Genomic DNA, 19,365 nt, shown 5'->3' on the forward strand with positions numbered 1-19,365 from the left:
CCCCCCTTCTACCTCACATATTTCTTTCCTTTTCACCCTTCCCATCCTAAAACTTTCTTCACTTGCAAACACATATCACAGCATTTTAGAATATTTTTTTCTCCTTTTAGTTTCAAAAGGACACTACCCTCTTTAAATTTGTACAGATATGACTGATTTGAGAACAAAACTGAGACTTACAATGTTTAGTCAACAGTTCCTCTATCTTACCGTAATGTCCATGCAAGCAGCGATCACAATCAAAGTAAAAAGTTTGAGATGCACAAAATCAAGAAAGAATTATTTTCCCTTAAATATCAAGTATCTTTTCTCTGCAGGAGGAAGTCTGAGAATTCACATTATTTAACCTTAAATACAGGTCAAGTTTGCTCAAAGTTACTCAGAAATATTATGATAATTATTTGCAAGGAAAATTATACATCATCCACCTTTAATGTTTCTTTCCTCCAGTCTTAGATGGGTCATAGCTGTCATACTTTGTATTAATTGTGTAATAGAATTTAAAATGCAGATGCTTTTGTTTGAACAGTTTTTATCAACTTATGGGACTAGAGACCTTGCACTAGAATGCAACAGTGCATCCCACTTATTGTACTCCTTTCTTTGGTCTAGATCCCAGTGACTATTATCAGAAGTTATCACTGCTGGTGAGCAGTTACTCACTCAAAAGAATCATACAGGGATCTCTTTACTTCCTCCACTTATTGTGGCAGTGTTGAAGTGGCAGTGTTCACACATCCTAAATGCTCCTGAATCATCCATAAGGATTACTTCACTTCAGGGCATGTAACAATATCTTTGAAAAGCAAACTGTTCATTTGGGATGCACCTCGTATTATACTAAGTAATAGTTTTTTCAAATAAGTAACAAAAGAAAGTCTTAGTAGGAGGTTCTGATGACTCTAAAAACCTTTGCAAATTTAAAGTACAGAAGTTGATCATCGCTATTTAATATATTCAACAGATGGGTTTAAGAGAAAAGCGTAAGTAAATTCAGTAATTGCACTAACTAGTCTACAATGTAAATGCAAAATGCAAGCTCCATGTAAGTCCTCATACCTTTTACCTGCAGTTATTCAAAGAAAATTAAACCTAATCTTTTTAAGGCTCCTCCAAGCCTACAGAACAAATGACATTCTAAGATACCAAAACAGTACTCTTGGCTATGCTAATGAATGTTAGTACAAATGCTATAAAGTTAAATTAGTCCAAAAATCTACATATGAAACCAACACATACACAATCTTAACTGCCTCTTTTTTTTTTTTTTTTTTTTTCTTTAATTGTATGGAAGTTAACTATGCCTGTAGAAAATTCCTTAGAGTACTGTCTTCCAAGACACTGTTGGTGATCCACTATCAGTGCCAGGAGTAGGTGCTGCTCATAGATCCCAATGGCTTTGAAACTCTGAATGACAGGAGCTACTGACATGGATACTGTTCTAAGGATGGCTTCTATATACCTGCCACTCAAAATCTGCTAGCAGTGGTATGTATGCCACAAGTTTTATTCCTAGCATCATGATACTTCCTGCTGCAAACTAGCATAGTCCTAGGAAGATCAGGCAAAATGAACCTCTGTGCATCTGGACAACACAACCTCTAGAAAATGTTTAGATATTACTGGTACAGTTTTGATGGTTAGAAGGCAGAACTTAGCTGTCAACTCAAAAGGGAAATTTAACCCATCACAGGTAAGAATCTGTTGTATATAACTCCCAGGACAACAATATCATACCTAAATTGCTAACATTATTTTTAAAAACTAAATCTAATTACATGTTTGGGAAATACAGTTATCACCAAAGAGTTTATTTTGTCATATGTGTGAAGTATTTCTTATAGCTGTAAATCACAATCAGCAGTAAAAAGGCTTTCAGTATAGATACATCCTTGTATACAATCTGCTTGAAAAGTCTGCATGTTAAATTTTATGGAAAGAAGCTAGTCATATATTCTACTCTCAGATCAGACAATACAGAATACTATGAATTAGTTCCTCATGGTAGTTTTTTAAAAAGGTTAGCAAACATATTCTCTGAAGTCATTATGAATTTGTTACATTTTTTGAACTTTCCATTTTTACGTCTGCTGATAGCATAGAAAGTACCAAGTGAAAAAAGCCAAGGTAAAATATTTCTGAAATTAAAATGAGGTGACTTAATTTAACAGACTGGCTTAATTGATCTTAGTTTCATTTGACTAAGAGTGCATAATAAAATGACTGAAGATGTGAAGGACTTCTACTTAGTCAGGAACATTAAATTATTAAATTAGGGAACTTTCTTTAACTTCACTTTCTATGAACGCTGAAATGTTCCATCACCTGATCAACACTACTTCTATGTTTTTCAGATACAGTGCAAATATTTTTAATGTCATGTGTGCTACAATACTAAGAGGCTTACTAGATGTTACACGCATTAGGGTGGACTTAACCCTTTCAGTTTGTGATGTCATTCATTTACTTGTTTAAACTTTTTGCACATTATGACATATAAACCACTATTTCACACTTCATCAATCCCATTTTCTTTATAAATGAGACATGGATGCTGTTATATTGTGGACTTTTCACATATTAGATTCTGATATTTTTTGCAGATGAGTAAAACCTACTCCTTCTGAAATATCTCTTCCAGATTTCACCATGAATAAGAGTACACCTGAGGTATCATTTTTCCTCCATTATCACCATTTTACTTACATCAAAAGAGATTCACATTATGATCTTTTCAAAATTTCTGAACATACTGCATTGTTATGACACACTAGATGACAGATTTTAAAGTATGACATTAAAAATTTTGATAGGCTTTTTTATATATCTACATATGGTTTAAACCAAAAAACCCCAACCATTGCTTACTACACAGATACAGCATTTTAGTGGGATAAATACTAAGGATTATTGACCTGAGAGCTAAGTGTCTGATGAAGTGCAGGCAAAAGTATTTTCAAAATGGAAACATTTTTTTTCAGTGTAACTGAACTAAGAACTGTTCATATTGGTAGTATGGAACATGTCTGTCTGTTACCAGAGTATAGAATGTGTATGCGTATGGACATTTCTCAGTGTGTGTGAGTGTATTTTACAAACTTCATGGACAACATGGTATGTTATACACAATATATATAATCTGCATATGTAAATTTTACGTTAATATGCTAATTTGAATAATAAAATCACTTCAGTGGAAAAAGACCTGTAAGATCATCAAGTCCAACCATTAACCTAACACAGCCAAGTCCACCACTAAACCGTGTTCCTAAGAACCACATCTACACATCTCTTAAGTACCTCCAGGGATGGTGGCTCAATCACCTCCCTGGGCAGCCTGTTCTAATGCCTGACAACCCTTTTGGGGAAGAATTTTTTTCCTAATATCCGATCTAAAGGTCCCCTGGCACAACGTGAAGCTGTCCCCTCTTGTCCTATTGCTCATTACCTGGGAGAAGAGACTGCCACTCAACCTTGCTAGAGCCTCTTTCAGGTAGTTGTAGAGAGCAATAAGGTGTCCACTGAGCCTCCTTTCCTCCCTCAGCTGCTCTTCATAAGCCTTGTGCTCCAGAGCCTTCACCCGTTTTGTTGCCCTTCTCTGGACATTCTCCAGCACCAAAATGTCTTTTCTAGTAGCGAGGGGCCCAAAACTGAACACAGTATTTGAGGTGTGGCCTCACCAGTGCCGAATACAGGGGGACAAACACTTCCCTTGTCCTGCTGGCCACACTGTTTCTGATACAAGCCAGGATGCTGTTGGCCTTCTTGGCCACCTGGGCACACTGCTGGCTCATGTTCAGCTGGCTGTCAACCAACATACCCAGGTCCTTCTCCACTGGGAAGCTTTCAAGATACTCCTTCCCAAGCCAGTAGTGTTATATGAGGTTATTGTGACCGAAGTGCAGGATCCAGCACTGAGCCTTGTTAAACCTCATGCAGTTTGTAAACCTCAGCCCATTGATGCAGCCTGGCCAGATCCCTCAGCAGAGCCTTCCTACGCTCAAGGAGATCAACGCTCCCCCTTCCAACTATGTGGCATCTGCAAACTTACTGAGGGTGCACTCGATCCCCTCATCCAGATCATGGATAAAGATATTAAACAGAAGTGGGCCCAGTACTGAGCCCTGGGGAACACCACTGGTGACCAGCCTCCAACTGGATTTAACGCCATTCACCACCACTCTTTGGGCTCGGCCATCCAGCTGGTTTCTTATGCAGCGCAGAGTGCACCTACTCAAGCCATGAGCAGCCAGTTTCTCTAGGAGAATGCTGTGAGAGACCGTGTCAAAGGCTTTACTAAGGTCTACGTAGACACCATCCACAGCCCTTCCCTCATCCACCAGGTGGGTCACCTTGTAGAAGGAGATCAGTTTGGTCAAGCAGGGGCTGCCTTTCCTAAGGCCGCAGTGGCTGGGCCTGATCCCCTGGTTGTCCTGCAGGTGCTGTTTGATGGCACTCAAGATGATCTGCTCCATAACCTTCTTGGGCACCAAGGTCAGACTGACAGGCCTGTAGTTCCCTGGATCCTCTTTCTGGCCCTTCTTGTCAATGGGCACCAGATTTGCTAACTTCCAGTCAACTGGGACCTCCCCAGCTAGCCAGGACGGCTGCTAAATGACTGAAAGAGGCTCAGTGAACACTTCTGCTTCTTCCTCAGTACCCTTGGATCGATCCCATCCAGCTCCATAGACTTCTTTGTGTCTAAGTTGCCAAGCAGGTCCCTAACCATCTCCCATATACTCATTTTCATTACAATACAGAATCTTAGAAAGTAACAAATCACGTATCTAGTTTTAAAGAAAGGTTAACTTTAATTTGTTTACCTTTTTCATCTTGTGACACTCATGGAAATAGAATTCCCACAGATTTGCTTATAGATATTGCTTGCCTGGAAGTCTGAGTACGAAGCTGTCAGAGTTAAAAGCACACTTCAAAGTTACAGGCTCTGAAAACACTTTTGCTTGCATGGCAGAAAGTTTCATCTAAATAAAAGCAGAAGCAGGCCAGGCTTGCATTGACACTTCTACGTGTTCTTTGTCAGATCACTGGGGAGAATGACTGCTTGTGAAAGAGGTCTGGAAAGTTACCAGGTTCAACCTTCTAGCAGTTACAGATATAGTGCAAATACTGGATCAGGGTTCAGTACACTCACTTCACATGAAATTCCACACTAACCCACATAGTTAGCATATTAACTATGTTAAAAGTATTTACTTCCTTGATACAGCAGATACAAGAGGATGCGTTTAAAATCGACATATGATTACAGCTATTGAGAACAGGGAAACTAAAATGGGCTGAATAATAATTGTATGTCTGGCAGAAACAATAAAAGACAAAATTTAAAGAAATCATGAGAGTGATGGCAGATCTAGTGAATGTAAGACACAAATCAATATTATGAAACAGAATTAGAAGGCAAAGGTGTCATGTAATTTCAACATTTTTCCAAAACTTTGGCATACACTGTTTCATATAATTGAAAAGAACTTGATTAAGGAGCAAGATGGAAGAGCATTACATTATTATGGAAAGCAGTGTGTAAAAAAAAAAAAAAAGCAAGCTCTGAATTTTCCTTTCTCCTATTTAACTAGTAACAACTGAATGTGAGCAAGTAAGATATCAAAATTTGAAATTTGGCAGAGCAAGATTTTAAACAAAAGAATACTGCATATGAGGACCTTTGTAGCATGTGTCAATTTGTCTATTATTAATCATATTTTCAGATCCCACTTCATATGTTAGCCAGGCCAAATGTAAATTATATCTATTGAACATGAACAGTTTAAGCAGTGGGAATAGGTGGCAAAATTGAGGAATGAAAATCCACTTCAGTAAAGTATTTGACTAATGTGTGTTATTCTCCAGAAATAATAGAACTCAAGTCAGTTAGTTGCTGTGTAGTAGCTCTATTTCTCTGAGATGTGTTGTTAACATTGATATCTGGTTCTACTGCCTCTGCTCTCCCAGATGTCTTTGTGAGCTCTACCATCCATATACATAAAATGAATAGAAAAGTCAACCTAATATTCAGTTCCTTTGTCAAAAAGAAAAGTACAAAGCAGCAAAATACTATGTATGGAGGAAAACAGTTTACAACCTATTTCAGAATAAATGTCTACAACAGGTGGTGCCATTTCTCTTCATTTACTACAAAGTGATTTATCTTACACTGATTAACTAATGGATAGCTACAGGTAAAATGAATCCCACTCTTGGTGACTTAACTAGATACTTGCATAGAAGTAAATACTGAGTCTTCTTAAACAATGCCTGTAAGGCCATTCTTTCCTGACAATTACAGGGGATCACAGAACAACTGAGGCTGGAAGGGACCTCTGGAGATCATCTAATCCAACCCCACCTGCTCAAAGTAGGGTCAGCTACAATAACTTAAGATATTGTCCAGTTCATTTCTAAATACCTCCAAGTATGGAAACTCCACGATCTCTCTGGATAACCTGTTACAATGCTTAACTGCCGTAATATTATAAAAAGAAAAAAAAGAAGAAGAAAAAAAAAATTGTAAGAATTTCCTGCATTTCAATTTGTGTCAATTTCCACTTGTCCTGTCAGTGGACATGACTGAGAAGGCTTTGTGTTTGTAAGGTCCCTCTGATAAGGTAAAATCACCTCCTGAGTCTTCTGTTTTTAAGGCTAAGAAACTCAGCTCCCTCAGACTCTCTTCATATGTGAAATGCTACAATTCCTTCATCTTCATTGCCTTTTCCTGGACTTACTTGAGTAAGTTCATGTCTCTCCTGTACTGGGGCCAGAAATGGATACAGGACTCCAGATATAGTCTCATCAGTGCTTTACAAAGGGGAAGGATCAGCTCCCTTTTTTCTGGTCTCAAAACTTCCCTTCACGTAGCTAAAGATGCTGTCTTGCTGAACACAAGCCCTTTCAGCCTGGCAGTTTCAGGCAGTTTTCAGTCCATCTCACTGTCATCTATTCCACACTTCGTCAGCTTGTCTGTGAGGTCGTTATGACAGAAAGTGTCTCTGGAAACATTCAAAGCCCACCTGCACATGATTCTGCAAAACCTGAGCCAGAGAAGGCACTGAGTACTTTGGCCTTTTCTGTGTCTTTTGTCATTAGGTTCCCTACCTCATTCAGCAGAGGGCCTCCATTTTCCCTAGTCTTAATTCTGCTGATGGATAGCCTGTATGGAAGTCATTACTACTTCCATACAGAAGTGGTCTGTGAGCGTGCAGATGATGTTTTCCCACATAGCCCTGTGTTCTTAAAAAAGCTTATTTTTCAAGCTGGTAGTAGAATATGTTTGAGCTCCATAATCTAGAGCATAGGCACCAACTGAACAAATCTTTACGTGTTTTCATAGATCTCTGGATACATGTGGAAACTACTTTTAAAGAAAATTTCTTTGACTATCTTCATGTTGAAGAGCTTTCAAAACTCACATGGAAGCTCTTCTGCTATTATAATTGTGATCAGGAGAATATGCACATCAACATGAGCATGGTCATATTATGGATAAGGATATTAATTATGCAGAACTTTGCAGAGTGCTCACAGACGTTTCTACATGATGAAGAACTCTAGATCACTCCTTCTGGTCCCATAAAAGCTTTTCTATAAACATGTATTTTTCTCAGAACACATTTATTCACAAAACATTATTTGCCACACTCAATGGTATGGTAGTTGAAATGCATACCTAGAGACTGGACCAAAAATATGCTTTTCTGCCAAACAGATGCCATCTCTCATAGCCCTTTTCTAGAGGCTCCTGCTACTTTAAACTCTCTTAGAAATCGCTGTAATGTATGAACTCATTGTCAGATGAAAATAATACTAAAACCTATGAGAAGTATGCAGTACCCACCTTCCCCCATCATCAGTCTTTTTTTCCCAATTTAAATAATACGGATTATTAATACGCTAAATCTGGTAAGCACAGAAGTGTAGAATATGTTTAACAGCTTGATACATTTTTTTCTACTATGGATACCCCAGTGTAATAAGGATCTTACTCATCCAAGAGCATTTCTCATTTGGCTTTATAATAGTCCTATTTCTTCCATTAAATGAGGCACAGATTTTCTTATGCATCAACACAATGGCAAATATTACTTATGGGGATGCACTGTTCTTCCTCATCTATTCTTTCCACTACAAAAAGAAAAAGAAAAAAGATCCAGCCATAGAAAATAAGATCATGAAAGATACTGCCTTTTAGGTCTTTCTGTGTACCTCATAACCTATGTGTGTTCATGTACTTTGAACATATGGACACTGGAACCATGGCAGCAATACCTGTTTCCTTTAACTCCCAGGCAATGTCCTGTTCAAGGAGCGAGCTCTAAAGCCCTTTTTTGCTTTCTAAGGCAGTATCTTTAAGAAGAAGGACTAGGAGATTAATCTCTCTGATGCTTTTACAGGACAGGTAAAAGAAAAGTATGTTTTAACTCTATTCTTTTTGGTATATTTGGGCCTCATGCTTACAACGTGGAAACAGATGGTGATCAACTAAACTGTGGTATGCAATGATATGATTGATCTTGGTGACTTTAGGGTGTCTTCATATTGTATAAGCCAATCAGCAGGATCAATATGGACCACCAAGAGTTCACTCGATGCCAGACAAGTCACAGACATTGAAAGAAACACTTAGAAAGTGTTTTGCATAATCCATGTAAATATAGCTCACACTGAAGGTATCAAAGAATCAAAGAATAAGGAGGAGGAAAAAAGGAAAATAAGAGCTTAACAGATTTTGTTAAAAACAGAAGACATGCTTTTCTTTGCTAGTTCTGAGGGAACCTTTTAAAGCCAGTAATTATTGACTAGATGTGGAGCCTGAGATTTATTTCCATGTAGATTTGTATCTTGATCAGTTGGGAATCCACAATAGTATGCTCAGACAACTTGACCTCATGAGTGCAGGCACAGTATCAGGAGGCACTTCTGGCAGAAAGAATTTGATCTGTGTACTTATGTATGCATAATGAGAATGAAATCTACATAGACAAGCATCCACAGAAAAACAAAAAAAAAAGTTTTACTTGTCTTTTGGTGCCTTTATACTTATCTTTCATAGTCTAGAACCCTTTTAAAATTTTCTATGTGATTTAAGTCATAAGATTTAAGATAAATGAAATAAAACCATTTTTTCCTACACAACCCCCCAAGCAAAGAATGGAAAGCAATAAAAGTAAAAAACCTCTCCTTGGTTTGATGGTTATTCATTTTGTAGGAAGTATTTTTATAAAAGTACAGTGTAAAAATGTAGTCCAAACCAATCAATCTTCCCTAATATTTAATTCTAGAAGTCACAGGATTTTCTGTGTTCTTTTAACACCCTGACTTTATTTCTCAGGGTTGTAATGTTCTTACAAAAGTACTGTTTTTAAAAAATGTAATAATCTGTCTCATTTTGGAATGAGAAGTGGCAAGTTAATTACATCATATATAAAAATTATTCTCTTAAGAGATAAAAATACATTTTTCTCTATACCTATTTTACATTCAAAAATGTTACTAATCATACTCATATATGGTAAACATAGAGAAATCTCCTGAATTTATATGTAAGTATGATGAAAGCTACACTCACAATCCTTAAAAACTTCACTGTAATGAAGTGAAACTGTTCAGTTGATGATTGCCTGCCAGCATTAGAGCAGCCTCCAGCCTGCTTCTGTATCGATCCGGTAGCCTATGTGGCAGAACATGAAGAATAACCATCTGTGTCAGGTACAGCAGCAGGTGCCAATATCCATTGAACAGGCTGCTGCCTCATTACAATAAATCTCTTTCAAGCACCTGGCAACCTTGACAGACACTTTTATCTTTGTATAAAAACACCCCACCACCTCAAAAAGTTGTTTGAATAGAAATGAGAAGCTCAACAGATAACATCAGCTGATAAAGGCCAGAAACTGAATCCACTGCAGATATACTGCGAAGTCTAGGTAAGACAGTGTTTAGATTCATGAGGAGTTCCTTATCACGCACAGTGGTAGTGCCTGCTCATCTCCTGTGTTTCGGTACAATATTGTTAATGTTCTCGTAAGGCAGAACTTAAAGAGCGTAAAAGGTGTGTAAAGATAAATCTTTGTCACTAACACTTCAGTTTGCACAGATGAGGCTTGTGCAGATAAAACCAAGATAACTCGTCACTAGAAGATTCAAACAACAACAGCTTTCCAGGGTATCCATCAATAAGTCCATACCTGAAGTTTTGTACAAAGACATATATCAGATTGTTTTTGAAAATATTTTACGTCTCACCTGCATTTATTGTAGTTGTGTTTTGAACTCACAACTACTACTTATTATGTGGGTTAAAACTACTTCTTGAGATACACTACTTAGCTGAACATTTAAGAAAGACCCTGACCTAAAGAATGTTCGGTCTCCATAATGCATCATTCAGTTTTACCTCTGATTGTTGAATTTCCTCTGTTGTCGGCTGCTCAATAGTAGTTAAACATTTTCTCAGGTCTATATTTGTCTCTTTAAAGGATGTAAGTGATGAAAATGATGATTATGTGGATGAAGTGGCTAAACCACTATCCATCATATTTGGGAAGTCATGGCACTCCAGTGAAGTTCCCACTGACTGGAAAAGGGGAAACATAAGATTTTTTTTAAAGGGAAATAAGGAAGACCTAGAGAATCCGAGGCCAGTCAGTCTCACCTTTATGCCCAGAAAGATCACAGAGCAGATACTCGTGAAAACTATGTTACGGCACATGGAAAATAGAAGGTGATTGGTGACAGCCAATATGGCTTCACTAAGGACAAATCGTGCCTGACAGATTTGGTGACCTTCTATGGTACGGTTACAGTGGTGACATATCAGGGAAGAGTGACTGACATCATCTACTTAGACTTGTGCAAAGCTTCTGACACTGTCCCACACAAAATCCTTGTCTCTAAACTGGAGAGACATGGATTTGAGGGTGGGATCACTTGGTGGATAAGGAATTGGCTGGATGGTCACACTCAAAGAATTGTGCTCAACAGCTCAATGTCCAAGTAAAGACTGATGACTAGTGATGTTCCTCAGGGGTCTGTACTGGGACCAGTGCTGTTAAACATCTTTGCTGCCAATATGGACAGTAGGATTGAGTACACCCTCAGCATGTTTGCTGACATCAAGCTGAGTGGTGTGGTTGACATGCTGGAGGAAAGGTATATTATCCAGTGGGACCTTGACAGGCTTGAGATGTGGGCTTGTGCGAACCTCGTGAAGTTCAACAAGGCCAAGTGCAAGGTCCTGCACGTGGGTCGGGGCAATTCCAAGAACAAGTACAGGCTGGGTGGAGAATGGATTGAGAGCAGCCCTGACGAAAAGGAACTTGGGGCGGGGCTGGTGGACAAGAAGGTCAACGTGACCCAGCAATGTGTGCTTGCAGCGCATAAAGTCAACCAAATCCTGGGCTGCATCAAAAGAAGCATGACCAGCAAGTCAAAAGCAGTGATTCTTCCTCTCTACTCCACTCTTGTGAGACCATACCTGGAGAACTGCATTCTGCTCTAGAGTCCCCCAACATCAGAAGGGCCTGGATCTGTTGAAGTGACAGCAGAGGAGGGGCATGAAGATTATCAGAGGGCTGGAACACCTCTCCTATGAAGAAAGGCTGAGAGAGTTGGGGTTGTTCAGCCTCAAGAAGAGAAGGCTTTGGGGAGACTTTATAGCAGCCTTTCATTGCTTAAAGGGTACTTCTCAGAAAGACGGGGACAAACTTTTACTAGGGCCTGTTGTGATAGGATGTGGGGTACTGGTTTTAAATTAAATGAGTAGATTTAGATTAGATATCAGGAAAAAAGTCTTTACTGTGAGGGTGATGACGCTCTGGAACAGGTTGCCCAGGAAGTTATGGAAGCCCCATTCCAGGAAGTGTTTGAGGCCAGGTTGGATGGGGCTTTGAGCAACCTGATCTAGTGGAAAGTGTCCCTGCCCATGGCAGAGGTGTTGAAAGTAGATGATCTTTAAGGTCCTTTCCAATCCAAACCATTCTATGATATGATTATAAAGACATGGTCTCTGAAGGAAAAATAGTCAGACAATATGAATCAAAACATGGAACATGAATATCTGATTCTTGTGAAGAAAAAGGCAGAGCAGACAGTTCTATCAGAGATGTGTGTGTATTTCCCGTAATGGGATGTGAGTATGACAGTTCTGTGAATTCCACTGATGATGTTATTTCACTAGATGAAAAAAGATAAATATCCAGAAGTAATAGCAGTAGCTCCCATTAGTGTGTACCAGCTGGTTAGTATCACTGAGTTCATCCAAAACATCTCATAAAATTGGGGACTGTTTGCTACGCAGAACTTGGTCTGAGAATTCATCAGTTTTATTCCAGTCATAGAACATGGTGCACATATTTGGCTTAACTCACTTAAGAATCAGCAGACTGTGATTTGATGTTTGTGAGTCTCTTGCTGATGGATGAAACAGTAATACCCAGTTATTCACTAGGAAGAGATGTTTGCATTTGAGTTTCATGACCAACTAACAAAATAAGGAAATGTATCTGTTTTTAAATATATACCTTAGTAGGGAAATGGGAAATTATTGAATGACTTTGTAATCTTCACTGATCTTCTTATGCTGAAAAGACACTAGACAGTTCTTCAGGACTCTTTCAAGGCAACCAGGAGAGAACTGAAGTTGCATTTGCAGAATCAGTTGTAAACTGTAATCCACAGGAGAGTAATGACTCGCTATTTTAATTCTATTTCAGCTCTTGTTATGTTACTAATTACTGAACTCATGTCTGTGGCAGATAAAGCAACAGTCTGGTGCTGCTGTAATGATGAGACTTATGCTGGGAAAACAGAAAGTGTCATTAAGATACTAGTGATAAATGAGCTTGTATCATAATTGGGCTGGGGAAAAGGTACTGACCTTAAATCTATGGAAGTAATCTGTGGAAGCATCAGTGGCCACATATGGTACAGGTGTGATATTAGACTTTAATTTTACTGAGACCTGAACATCAGAACTAAGAAAGTGTGAAGAGGGAACATCTGTTGAGGTTGCTACCCTGAATATTGTTGAAGACTCTCCAGCGGCAATTAGTCTTCCCAGTCCATAGTTCAGTTTAGCCAAATCAGTGGTTAGAGGTATCCCACAGCTGAAAATACCTGCCTTTTTCAGACCTTTAAGGACAAACGTGTAGTACACAAAAAAAAATATCCAACAACAACAACAAAACCACCACCACAACCCTGCCGCCACAAAAACCCTAAAACAAACAAAACAAACCCCAGAAAACAAAACAAAAAAAAAACCCACTACATAAGAGAAAAGAAAAAAAAAACCAACCAGCTTTGGCCCTGGTCTGAGTGTGCAGCAAATCACATGGCCACCAAAACTTCATTTAGTCTTACCAGTGTATTATACAGCAGACAAATAAAACTGCAAATCATACTCTTAATGAAAGTGTACAAACAGTTTTAGCGACCTCAAAAGTTGAATAAATGCAAACCTCCCATTACTCATATTCTCTATGAGGGTTAGCATCAGAACAAGTGGCACTGCTCGGAACAGAATTATTAAATTTTCTAAATCAAACTGCTTCTGTGAATCAATACAAAATGAATGTATTACAGATGTCACCCACTGAGAACATCAACAAACTAGCTGACATAACACTGTGAAAGATATACAGAGGTAACTGCATTTACTAACTGCATTTCACTCAGTGTCATTGCTTACATCATGAAGGAATATTATCTATTAAGAATGCAACAAAAGCTTAGGTATATCCCCAAATACTAGCCAGTAAAGAAATCAAAAATTCAGTAAAACTTATTTACCCAAATTAAAAAACAGTACTCCTGGCTTATTTCTTATACCAGTAATTACTTTGAAAGAGTATATAAGCAAAAAATCCTGAAACTAACTGTGAAGAGGATGCCATATGCACATGCTATCTGTATAATACTAGCTTTAGTAAAATGAAAAGGCCACAATGAAGGTACAATCTTCAAAATAAAATGTTGTATTTCTGCTAGTGTAGACTTTTCTTGATATATTTTAAAAATAACAGGATAGGCAATTTTTGGCTTCCCAAAAACATCACTATGAACTGTTAGAATGGCAGAGGTGTTGAGAGGCTTGTTCCAGATATTTTTAGTGAAAAATCATCTGGATGCACAGAAAAGGAAGCACTCAAAAAGCATGTGAACTAGGAAAGGAAAACCAAATTCCCCATTCAGCAAGGCAAATTACCTTTCTTTCTGCTGCTGACTAGTCAAGAAGGGAAGATTGGCATTAGGGTCAGAGATTGCTGAACACAATATGAGGCATATGAAATTGTACAGTCCAGCAAAGCAAACAAAACCAGCTAAGACAAAAGTGCAGGTTTTGTTACTGGATGTGTCAGATGCTGGGAAAAAAATCTTTTGAGAGAAAAGAGCAATTTTCAAGTTATATATAAATGCAATTCAGAAAGGAGGATGGATTAAATCAAATAGAAGGTAGCACAGGAAGTAGAAAACAACATTAAGAAGAAAAGTAATACATAGTAGTCTTACCATTTGAAAAGCACTAATGTGGAAAGAAGTTTGATATATGTGTCACTCAAGCTGCTTTATCTACATACCTTGGAACACTTCTCTTGTATGAAAGTCAGGAGAAGCATGTTTCGACCAAAGTTCCATAGACACAGCCAGGGCTGATGGAAGGTCATTGTCTAAAATCTCAGCAGGAATCACTTCAGCCACTTCAGTGACAGTTTTCTTGCTTTGGGGGATAGTAGGTAAACAGGTGATATTGTTTATTCCATCAACACAAAGAAATCCAGTGGAGCAGGACTGTATAAGGCAATCATTGTAATTAAGCTCACAGCTTCCTCCCTGAAAGAGAATTTTTAAAAAGCCATTTATTAAAGGCAATTTGCATTTCATAGCCACATTAGTTCAAATTAGTGCTTTCTTTTGTTTCTAAAATGTTGTTTGCTTAAATTAAGCTGTCCACACATTGCTTAACTACTTTAATAGTAATAGTTGTACATTTTAAATTTTAACTGTTATTTTGACTATTAGTATTAAAAATCATCAATAATTTCCCCACAGATTTGTAACTACAGTGTATCAGAGTATTGATACCAGTAATAAAAACTGGTTTAAATGATAATCTTCAGTTAGTATGTGGTCTTAGCTCTGAAATCCTATGGTTTGTTCTGATTGTTAAGTTAATGTTCTTTCTTTTCATACACTGAAACTCAGTATTTATTATCTGTTGCTACCAAATCTTCACACAGCACCTTGTTAATACATTAAGTTCATAGAAAACTCTTAGGAAGAAAAAAATGCAGTGGCAGTCTTAAATTAGACCTGGCACTCCCTTTTTATTTTTTAACAGGACTAACAATTCTTGGGAAGCCTGAAATATTCTTCCTAGTAATAAATTAAAAATTTTCACGTTCAGTGGTCTGTAAAAAAGTCAAGAAATAATGCAATTCTTTAACAATAAGCAATAATTACGTGAATTAAATGCATTCTTGAAGTGTGAAATAAATAAAAGCTGAAGCCAGGCCTGGGTTCATTTTATTTTCACTGCTGTTGTAATGAACTAATGGGCTATGCGAAGAGATACAGCTAACTTGAATAATCTAGAAGGATCCTACACATCTGGATAGCTATTTAAAATATGCATAGAGAATATGCACTGTGTTTAACATGTATATTAAAATATGCCCACCCTGAAAGACATGCATCTCTGACAACAAATCATCATGATACAACTTCCAACTGAATCTTCTGCAACCGTGACACATGTAAGAAAACCCAAGTAAATTCTCTAGTGCTCAGTAAGTACGTGCTCATTGCACACTTTCCCTCTTATGTTTCCATCTTCTGAGATGCTTAGTGTCTCTGGTCTACCTGGCTAGCTACTTACACAGAACTTGAAGCAACTTACATTTTCTGAGATGTCTATCAACTCTATTAAATCCATTTATGATATTAGGAAACCATAGGAGGTGCAAGAGAGAAAGAGGCAGAAATGCTGACATAGAAACTAAAATTACTTTTCTTAAAAGTAGTTTAAGTCATTCAGTGTTTAAAATGGAAAAGGTTAAATTGGGGGAGGGGGTTGAATGATTTAGATACACCAGTGATTGTTTCAATCAAGTTCTTAATTTGTTTTAGCAAGCAGATGAGCTATCTGGTAAATTCATGGCATCTTACAACATTACTCACTCTTGGTATTCGAAAGGATGAAGGACCAGCAGAACAATTAATATGTCAGATTTCCATACAGTGATAAAAAAATTTCCTCCTTGCTTTCTGATTCCATACATAGCACAAATTATCAGTTTGACTAAGATTTCTGTCTAATAAGCTTTCTTAACCCTATAAAGCTTTTATTTCATTCTGACTTTCCCTGTGACAAATCAGTGCATTTTTATTACCACTACGTGTAATGGTGAAGAGCATTTGATTGTGATTTTATCACTCACAGAAACAAAGCAGATGTGGATAACCTCCACTGAGCATGAAGGGTACATGAAACAGTTATAGATAAATTTGATAGCCTTGAAAGTGTCTGAAAACAGTTTCCATGCAGGGAGATCATAGACTCATAGAATCGTTTAGGTTGTGCAGATTTTTATTTAGAAGTAGGTTTGTGTCTATAGATGTTTCCATTTAAAAAGTAAACATTTATTGCATATACCACTGACTATGCTTTTCTTCTGAAAATTTATGGGAAACTTCATGATCCATCTTTCAGCTAGCATAGCATACATAGAATATAGAAAGTTTGCTTTACACACACTGTAGATGGGAGTTCTTGAATACTTATTTTTCTGAGTTTCACTGTTTCCTGCCCACACTGACTCACTGTTAGGAACCAGAACCCTTCCGGGGCCTACCAAATACACATCCCGAGTTGTTTAGACCCTAACTCCGTATCTTCCATACTGAAGACAGGTATGTTGAACACTGTTCTGGGTTTTTCCCCATGTTTTCCTTCTCTGCTATGGACTTCCCAAATCATAGTGAAATATGAGTGACTGAAGATGGAACAGTGATTAACGGAATAAAAGCAAAGACAAAACATCTTAAACGCCAGCTACATCAAAGGTTTGACACATTTTCTTCTGTAAGGACTTCTTCTGCAACATACTGTACAGTTAACACCCAAGCTATGTACTAATAGAACAGCTGCCACCATGGGTCAATCTAATTCCATAATCAGTGAGCTATTAATGAGTACTTGGGGAAGAATACAGGAAGAAAACAAGCAGACTTTGCATCTGATAATTCACCAAACATACCATTCCAACTTCTGGCAATAAGTAATTCAAAGACTCCCTAAGCCAGGGTAACATTCAGAAGATCAATCTGAATAACAATGAAACCGTCCTCCTTTTAACCCATTTTTGGACTTACTTGTACTTTTGGTATCTACTGTATCACGCAACACTGACTTATACCAATTAATTTTACACTGAAATAATTTCTTTATACAAATTTTAAGCTTCCTCTCTGATGGCTTTATTTGGTATTCAGAAGACTTTTTTTTTTTTGTGAGGAATTAATTAAAAAAACCCAGTGTAATTGATCTTCTCCATTACAGTTGTTCATGCAGGATAAATATAAATATTTAATGAACAAAATGAGATCATTTTAACATGAGGGTCTGACTGTTTTCCATATAAAAAGACTGTGTCCCTCAACTGATATAACCTTTGTCATCACCTGACCTTGTTTCGAATGCCAGCCTGCTTCTGAAGACAAGAGAGCAGTTGCTATGGACTGTGGGGAAGTATCAATGGTACCCACTGTACTCTGTAAAAAGCACCCTACAAAAAAATTGTATTCATTCTTATGGGCTAGTCTGTTCCTTCTTAGAGTAGTCTGTGAGTAAATTTAGTCAGATTATATGCAATATTAAAATCCATTTTCAACCTACCAAGCCCTTATGGTAAAATACAGATTTTACAAAATTGTAGGCAAGTAGTCACTGCAACTGGGAGGAATTCCTGGTGACTGGAAGAAAGCATATGTTGCTCCTGTCTTCAGGAAGGGCAAGAATGAAGATCCAGGGAACTACAGGCCAGTCAGCTTCACCTCAGTTCCTGGGAAGCTGATGAAGCAATGGCACCTGGAAACTATTTCTTGGCACAGGAAGGACAAGAGGTTGATTAAGAATAGTTGGCATGGAGCTATGAAGGGGAAACAGTGCTTTACCAGTCAGATAGCCCTCTATGAAGAGATGACTGGTTATTGGATGAGGGTAGAGCAGTGGATGTTAACTGTCTCATCTTAGTGACATTTTCAACTCTTCCTGCCATAACACCCTCACAGATAAGCTGAAAAGTATGGACGAGATGAGTAGACAGTGAGATGGACTGAAAACTGGCTGAACTGCCAGGCTCAAAGAGCTGTGTTCAATGATCAGCAGTATGAAGCCCTTCTAGAGGCCAGTCATTAATGATGTACCTCAAGGGCTCATACTAGGTCCAATACTAAGTTCTTCAGTAAAGGATGATGGAACAGAGGGCACTCTCAGCAAGTTTTCACATGATACAAAACTGGGAGGAGCTACTGATATGCTAGATGAGTTTGCTGCCATTTATACTGACCTCAAGAGACTGGAGAAGTGTGGTAACAGAAACCTCAAGAAATTCAGTAAAGGGAAGTGCAGTCTTGCAGGAGCGGGCTGGAAACTAGGACCATGCATGGCAATCAGCTGAGGGGAATGTGCTCGAGCTTGTCTGGACAACAATTAACATGATGAGACGTGTTTACAGAGCACAGGGGAGTGGGAGACGGATGGTGCCAAGGATGGTGCCAAGGAAAGGTAACACCTTGCTGTTAATTGCTGGTAGTTAACCACCAATCGGGGATTGCCTAGTATGCAATGCTTAGCTTCAAGAACCAATCTGTTTAAAACGCGCAGCTTCTGAAAGTGTATATAAACTCGTGCTTCTGTACAATAAATTGACATTTGCTTGCATCAAGCTGCGTCCCGTCTCTTCATTTGCCGCACAGTCTTGCACCTGGGGTGGAATAATCCCATTCACCAGTACATGCCCAGGCCTGACACACTGGAAAGCAATTTTGAAGAAGCACCTAGGGGTCTGGGTGGATGACAAATTGCACAAACCAGCAATGTGCACTTGTAGCAAAGAAGACCAACAGAATCCTGGCCTGCATTAGGAAAACCACTGTCAACAGGTTGAGGGAGGTGATTGCTCACATCTAATCAGCACTGCTGATGTCACACCTGGAATACTGCATTTAGTTCTGGGCTTCCCAGCACAAGAGAGATATGAATCCACTGTCACATTCAAACCCACCTTTATCCTCCCTCTATTATTCCCCCGAGGAATTTGAGAAAAGTTCACTTCATCTGGAGAAAATCCC

The 19,365-nt window shown here is 38.3% G+C and overlaps 1 protein-coding gene across 1 annotated transcript in view; it reads right to left on the reverse strand.

Moving 5' to 3' along the window:
- Nucleotides 1-19,365, reverse strand: part of EYS (eyes shut homolog) — an 871,402-nt gene that overhangs the window by 374,881 nt on the left and 477,156 nt on the right. Inside the window, exon 31 of the mRNA XM_027787807.2 lies at nt 14,592-14,844. Within this exon, the coding sequence (XP_027643608.2) occupies nt 14,592-14,844 (253 nt within the window). The remainder of the gene's footprint in view (nt 1-14,591; nt 14,845-19,365) is intronic.

This window comes from Falco peregrinus, chromosome 7 (assembly GCF_023634155.1).
Source record: "Falco peregrinus isolate bFalPer1 chromosome 7, bFalPer1.pri, whole genome shotgun sequence".
NCBI lineage: Eukaryota > Metazoa > Chordata > Aves > Falconiformes > Falconidae > Falco > Falco peregrinus.